This window comes from Nannospalax galili, unplaced genomic scaffold, assembly GCF_000622305.1.
Source record: "Nannospalax galili isolate Female #2095 unplaced genomic scaffold, S.galili_v1.0 scaffold788, whole genome shotgun sequence".
Taxonomy (NCBI): domain Eukaryota; kingdom Metazoa; phylum Chordata; class Mammalia; order Rodentia; family Spalacidae; genus Nannospalax; species Nannospalax galili.
The window spans coordinates 487,028-494,823 of record NW_008359996.1 but is presented as its reverse complement, the minus strand read 5'-3'; the positions used below and the strand labels follow the sequence as shown (position 1 = coordinate 494,823).

Sequence of the window (7,796 nt, the reverse complement as noted above, 5' to 3'; positions counted from 1 at the left end):
GGGTCTTAAAGTCCTGTAGTACTTTGAGTACTTTTCATGAAGTTGGTTGCACCAGAGTTTGGTGAATATATGTTAATGATTGTAATATCTTCTTGGTCAGTTGTTCCTTTGATCAGCATGAAGTGGCCAGCTTTATCTCTTCTGATTAGTTTTGGTTTAAAGTCTATTTTGTCAGATATTAGAATTTCAACGCCTGCTTTTTTCTTAGTACCATTCGCTTGGTATATTTTTTTCCATCCTTTCATCTTAAGGTGGTGCCTGTCCTTGAAAGTGAGATGAGTATCTTGCAGACAAAAAAAGTTAGGTTTTGTTTCTTAATCCATTCACCTATTCTGTGTCTTTTGACTGGGGAGTTCAGTCCATTGATATTTAAAGTTATTAATGAAAGATGTGTTTTGATTCCTGCCATTTTTATTCACATTCTTGGTGAACCTGTGCATTTCCATAGTTACACATTCATTAAGTTTCTTTCTGCAACCCCTTGGGTATAGTTGTTCCTTTCTTCAGCTCTTTGTATTGCTTCCAGAACTCTCGGAAGGGCTGGTTTTGTGGACATGAATTCTTTCAGCCTATTTATGTCATGGAAGATTTTTCTTTCTCCTTCAACTGTAATAGGCATTTTGGCTGGGGAAAGTAATCTGGGTTGGCATCTGTGGTCATTTAGAACTGGGAATACTTTGGTCCAGGCTCCTCTGGCTTTCATAGTTTGCACTGAAAAGTCAACTGTGATTCTGATGGGTTTTCATTTATATGTGACTTGTTTTTCTTTTGCAGCTTTCAGTATTCTCTCTTTATGTTTAGTGTTTTTACGTTTAGTGTTTTTACTATGATGTGCTGTGGAAAGTTTCTTTTCTGGTCCTGTCTATTGGTGTTCTATTTGCTTTTTGTATTTGTATGGGAATGTCTTTAATTTTGGGAAATTTTCTTCTACAATCCTATTGAAGACCTGATCCATACCATTATCCTGAGATTCTTTTCCTTCCTATATGCCTATGATTCATAAGTTTAGTCTTTTTATGGTGTCACACAATTCCTGCATATTCCATTCTTGTGTTTTCTTAAATTTTTCATAATCTTTGCTTGAGTGGTCTAATTCACTTTATCATCCAGTCTTGATATTCTGTTTTCCGTTTCATTCATCCTATTGGTGAGGCTTCCTCCTGTCATTTCTAATTGGCTTACTGAGTGTTTCATTTCCTTCTTCCTTTCAGCCTGAGTATTATTCAATATTTCTAACTCTTTTCTGACTTCTTTGAGGAGTTTATCCCTAACTTCTTTCAGTTTTTTGATTTCTTTGTTTGTATGTTCTTTAAATTCACTGAATTCTTTTATCATGTTTATAATTGTTTTTTTTTGAATTCCATGTCCTGTATTATTTGTAGGGGGTTCTCATTGTACTCTTCTACCAGACTATTGGTACTTGGTGGGGATATATTATTTTGTTTTTTTGTGTTATTATTTTTTCTCTGTGACTTTGACATGTGGATTTCTTTTGTAGTTTCTGATTCTTGTGTGAGACTCAAGCCTCCCTTTGTTGAGTTAAGCCTGCTTCTTTTTGTAAACTTTATATGCCTTTGTGGTTTACTTGTTGGACATGAAATGCTGGTTGGTCTAGGATTCTGGTTCTCTCTTTTGATTGGAGTGGCCAAATTGTTTTCATCTTGCTGCTCAGGAGTTCCCACAGAGGCCCAAGTTGGATGAGGATCAGACGCTCTCAGGCTTTCTCCTCCAGGAAAGATGCTGGCCCCAGGAAGCTGGTAGCTGTGCCGCCCAGGGATACAAAGGGAGGTGGGGGCAGGAACAGGCCCAGACGGCTCCTGGGGACTCCAGGGAGGAATTGGGTTGGTCTGGAAGCAAAGGAATTTTGGGTCAAGAGGTCAGACCAGGTGTCTGGAGTGCCAAGAGAAGAAATGGGTCAGTACCAAGTCTAGGAGGAGAAATGCAGTGGGGGAGCTGGGAGGGTGAATGAGGCTGGGGGAGTCACGGTGTGGGTGGGTGGGGGGACCACGGAACTTCCCCAGGAAGGATGCTGGCTCCAGGAAGCTGGTCGGTGTTGAGAATTTGTTCATCTGTGTGCTAGCCATATCTCTTTAGTTTGATAAATTTAAATTCAGATAATTTGTCCATTTTAAATTAAATTATTCTTGTGAGTGAGTGGAGAAAATGATCAAGATACATTGTATATATACATCAAATTTTTGAAGAATAAATACAAATTAAAAATGATTATTGCGGGGTTGGAGAGATGGCTCAGCAGTTAAGAGCACTGGCTGCTCTTCCAGAGGACCCAGGTTCAGGGGATTAATTTCTTGTCAGATGAGTAGTTTGCACACGATTTTGCTTATTATTCAGATTGTATCTTTACTCTGTTGATTGTTTTTTTGCTGTGTAGAATGTTTTAATTTTGATACAATACAATTAGTCAGGATTCTCTTAGGACCAGAATTGATTGATTGATCGATTGATTGATTGTTTGTGCGTGCATGTGCGTGTGTGTGTGTGTGTGTGTATGTGTGTGTATACATATGTATATGATGTATTAGGTTCACTTTACACAGTGTGGTATGGGTAGTCCAATAGTAGCTGTCTCACCACAGTGGAGAGCCAACAATCATATAGTTGCTCCGTCTATGAGGCTGGATGTCTCAGCAGTCCCAATCTGAAGTTCCAGTGCTGAAGGCCTGGAGGATTCCTGGAGAGTGGCTGGTCTTCAGTCTACTGGCTGGCTGTAATATCAGTGAAAGAATGCTACAGCCACAGGATAGATAAACCTGCAAGCAATAGTGAAGGCAAGCAGCAAAAAGCAAAGTTTCCTTCTTCCATGAACCTTTATCTGGGCCACCACCAGAAGGTGCCACCACATGTAGCCTGGTTTAAACGTGATCAAGAAGGGTCCTCACAGAAGTACCCAGAGGCTTGGATTTTAGTTGATTTTAGATCTGGTCAAATTGACGACTAAGATTAGTCATCACACTATCTGTCCATTTTGGGTTTTGTTGTCTGCATTTTGGGGTCTTATCTAAAAGAATCTTTGTACATATCAGGATCCTGAAATGTTCCCCCTATGTTTTCTTCTAACAATTTCATAGTTTAGGTCTTACATTTAAGTCTTTGTACTTTTAGAATTGCTTGGGATAGGGGTCTAGTTCCATTTTTTGTACATAAATACTCAGTTTCCTGGTGCCTTTGTTGACAATCTGCTCTGAGCATGTGGATTTCTGAGTTCTACATTCTGTACAACTGGTTCATTATTTATATTCCAATATCATGATGCTTTGCTTGTGCAGCTTTTTTCTTTTCTTTCTTTTTTTTTGTTTTTTGAGTCAGGGTCTTGCCTGTACTGGTTGTCCTTGACTCATGAGCCTCTTGTGAGCCTCCCAAGTCCTAGGGTCACAAGGCACGCACCCCACTCCCAGGCATGATAGCTTTGCGTTGAAGTCTAGTATTGTAATGCCCTCAGCTTTTTTCTTTTTGCTTAGGGCTGTTCAGTTAGTTGGTTTTTATTTTTTTGTTTCCTATGAATTTTAGGATTTTAAATAGTATTTTTTGTGAAGACTGCTATTATATTTTAGTGTAGACACCTATATATTTTAGACAAGATCTCATGAACCTCGGGTTGGCTTTGAACTCTCCATGTAGCTAAGGGTGACCTTGAAATTCTGATCTTCTTACTTCTATCTCCCAAGTACTGGGATTACAGGCGTTTACCGCTAGGCTTGGTTTATATAGTACTAGGGATCAAACCCAGGGCTTTATACACGCTAGCCAAGCACTTTACTATCTGAGCTCTATCTCCAGACCTATCACTTTTAAAAAAGATTTATTTTTATTAAGTGTAGGGTGACAGATCCCCTGGAATTAGTTACAGATGACTGTGAACTTCCCAATACGGGTGCTGGGAACTGAACTTAGGTCCTTTGGAAAAGCAGCAAGTTGAGAAACCACTAAGCCATCGCTCCAGCTCCAGACCTAAAATTTATTGATAGCTATAGTAAATGGCATCTACATAGTTTTCAGCTAGTTCATTATTGGTGGATAATGCCACTGATTTTTGTATGTTGATTCTGTATCTTGTACCTTTATTGAATTAGGTGTTCTAGCAGTATTTTTGGTAGTCTAGTTTTTTTTTCTCTCTATAAAATAATGTTATTATGTCATCTGAAAATTTGGCTATTCCTATCCAATTTGGATGCCCTTTATTTCTGTTTCTTGCTTAACTTTGCTTAACTTTTCTGGCTAGGACTTTTCATACTATGTTGAGCAAGAGTGGTTTTCTGATCTCAGAAAACATTCCGGCTTTCCTCATTCATGTACTCTTTGCTATGGTCTTGTCATATATAGTTTTTTTTTGTGGTGAGATATATTTTTATAGTTAACTTGAGAGTTTTTATCATGAAGAAATATTGAATCTTACCAAATGATTTTCCTGCATGTACTGAAATACAGCTTGTTTTTAGACAAGGTCTCATTATGTAATCCTGTCTGGCCTGGAACTTACTGGGATTAAAGGCCACCACACATACGACTTTTACTACTTATTCTGTTGATGTGATATATCATGCTTATTGATTTGCCTATATTGAATCATCTTTGCATTTCTGGGATGAATCCCTCTTCATTGTTGTAATATGATTTTTCCTCCCCTCTTCCCCTCTTCCCTTCCTCTCTTCCTCCTTCCTGCTTTCTCCTTCCTCTCTCCTGCTCTGCAGTGCTGGGTAGCTTCATGAATGCAGGGCAAATACACTCCTAATGATCACCGCTACTGCCAGGGAGACCTTGTTTTTAATGTGCTGTTGGATTCACTTTGCTAACATTTTATTTAGAATTTTTGCAGCTCTGTTCTGTACTTTCTTTTAAAAAAATTATTTTATATGTGTGAGGTTTTGTCTGCATAGATATAAGTGCACCCATGTCACCCATGGAGGTCAGAAAAGAGCATCAGATCACCTGGAACTGGAGATATGGATGGTTGGTAGCTGCCATGTTGGTCCTGGGAACCAAACCTGGGTCCTCTGTAAGAGCAGCAAGTACTCATAACTGCTGAGCTATTTCTCTAGCCCCTGTACTTTCTTTTTGTTATGTGCTTGTCTGGTTTTGGTATTATACTAATTCTGGCTTTATAAAATGAGTTTGGAAGTATTCCCTTTAAATTTTCTGAAATAATTTTAATAAGAACTGATATTCAAGCCAGGCATGGTTGTATACATTTGTGATCCCAGTACTTGGGAGATGGAAGCAGGAGGATTAAGAGTTCAAGGCCATCCTGGGCTATATAAGACTGTCTCAACCCCCACCCCTTGCAAAAAGAATTGATGTTCTTTAATTTTTGTGGAATTCAGTAGTAACATTGATAGATTTTAAGTACATTATTCTAGGTTGAAGAAACCAGTCTAAAAAATCTGCATACTATATAGGAATTCCTATAAGAATCTAGAAAAGATCAAGCTGTGATACAAAGACAGAAAACAAACAAGTGGTTACCAAGGATTGCTAATTATGGAGGGAGCTTAACTCCGAGGAAGGGTCAGGGGTTATTTGGGGGAAGATGACATCATTCTATATCTTGAGTGTGATAGTGGTTATATGACTATATATTTGGCAAAACTCTGAACATATATTAAAATAGCTGAATTTTTGTTGTATTGAAAAATTACCCTAATAAACTCGACTTAAAAAACAGACAAATGTTTTGACTGCAGGACAAAGTCTCAATGCCTTTATTGAGTTGTCAGTGAATCCCCTGCAACAGGGCAGAGATCATGTTGTCCTGCCTGTCATGACGTCCTCTGCACTTTTCCTTCCTAGGGTTCCCTTAAGTTGAAACATGCAGCATGTTCCTGTTCATCCATTCTCTGCTCTCTTCCCCTCCATATGCTACACTGAGAGCCTTGAAGGCTCATGTCTCTACTACCCAGTCTGGTGCTCAGCAAATCTTTGTTGAATGAGTGAATAAATGGGAGAGTAAATGTGGATGAATTCTGCATATTTATACGAAGACTATTAAAATACCCATTTTTGCTGGTTCGGTGCTAAGGATTAAATCTACTTAGAGTTTCAAGAATGCTAAGCAGTTTGTCTACCACTGAGACACACCTCCAGGCCTATGATTATTCTTTTTAGTCCAATCAAGTTGATTGCCTATTAGTCAGATGGCCAAATTAGATTGTATCCCCTCTCCCTGCCAAGAATTCTTCTATGTCGGACGGATATCTTGCCTATTCTTCTAGACTTCCGTATTTTCATTGTCCAATGTAACTTTTCCTTTGCTGCCTTAATAATTTCCTCAGAATACCATCTGAGAACCTACTGCCCATCGACTATAATATGCTCCTCCAGCTAGCAGCACACTCAAACAATTTTCTGGGCTGGGCATAGTTCATTGCAATACTACTTGCCTAGCATGTATGAAATCCTGGGTTCTACCCCATCCTTAACCTCTTTCTCAAAATTTATCACGAATCATATAGACAATCATTATCTTCTCCAAAAGGCTTTCTCTCCTAGGCATAATTTCCTCCTCCTTCCCCGCTTCCCCTCCCCCCCATCCCCTTTCTCCTCTTTCTGCTCTGTTTTCAGACAAGATGCTCACTATGTAGCCCCAGGCAGTCCTTGAACTCATAATTCTACTGCCTCTGCTTCCCAAGTGCTAGGGTCACAGTTTATCACCATGCCTGGCTAGCTATAAAGTTCTTCATAGGGAGAAAGCTCCTGGATTCTTCTCTAGGTAGGAAGAGGAATGTGATCCTGGCCCCCATCTCTTTCAGATTGGCTCCTACTTCGGGGCCTCCCTCTGCTCCGTGGACATGGACAATGATGGAAACACAGACCTGATCCTTATTGGGGCCCCCCATTACTATGAACAGACCCGAGGGGGCCAGGTGTCCGTGTGTCCCTTGCCTAGAGGGGTGAGTGGTATTGGGGCCCCCATTACTATAAAAAGTTAGGTATTCTAGGGGGGTGAGTGATATATCTGGCTGGGCTGGGTGGGGCTGGGCATAGGGTAGAGGGTTGCCTGGTTTGGGGGCCTGTCATTGTTTCTGCTTACCAGAGGGCTCCGTGGCGGTGTGAGGCTGTTCTCTACGGTGAGCAGGGCCATCCCTGGGGTCGCTTTGGGGCAGCTCTGACAGTGCTGGGAGATGTGAATGGAGACAAGCTGACAGATGTGGCCATCGGAGCCCCAGGAGAGCAGGAGAACCGAGGTGCTGTCTACCTTTTTCATGGAACATCAGTCGTCAGCATCAGCACCTCCCACAGCCAGGTAAATCCTGATCACCGACCTTGTGCAGCAGTAACTTGTGTGCCGACCTGTTCCCACGGATCCAACATTCCCAGCTGCCAGATCAGTTTTCCTTCCCTCCTTTTGGAATGTTCAAAAAGAGTAACACACCCTCCGCAGATACCTCACAGAATCGCAAGTCTAGGTGAATTCTCCGACGGAAGAAGATGCTTTGGGGCATCATCACTCCGACCTCACAGATGAAGCCTGGAGACTGTACGTGGCAAACGGAGGTGTGGCGTTGTACATGCCTAACCACTGGCATGGGATTGCAGTTATGCCAGATGAATTAGTGCTAGTGATCTGCTGTACCTTGTGCCATTCCTTTGATTCTCAGTTCTGGTTTTTCCCAGAGCCCTATTTTTCCCAGTTTTGTCCCAATTTTAGTACTGGAGGTCCTGCATCATAGAAGCCCGTACTCGTGGACACCTTCCAAGACTTCATTGCTTCCTGGGATTGTTCATGCTGGGTTTAAAACTGTTGTTCTATGTTGAAATTTGTGGTGTGTGTGTGTGTGTGT

The 7,796-nt window shown here is 40.9% G+C and overlaps 1 protein-coding gene across 1 annotated transcript in view; it reads left to right on the top strand.

Moving 5' to 3' along the window:
* The window catches only part of Itgam (integrin subunit alpha M), a 79,168-nt gene that overhangs the window by 52,281 nt on the left and 19,091 nt on the right, over positions 1-7,796 (top strand). The window contains exons 13-14 of the mRNA XM_008823789.2: positions 6,765-6,905; positions 7,049-7,258. Of these exons, the coding sequence (XP_008822011.1) occupies positions 6,765-6,905; positions 7,049-7,258 (351 nt within the window). The remainder of the gene's footprint in view (positions 1-6,764; positions 6,906-7,048; positions 7,259-7,796) is intronic.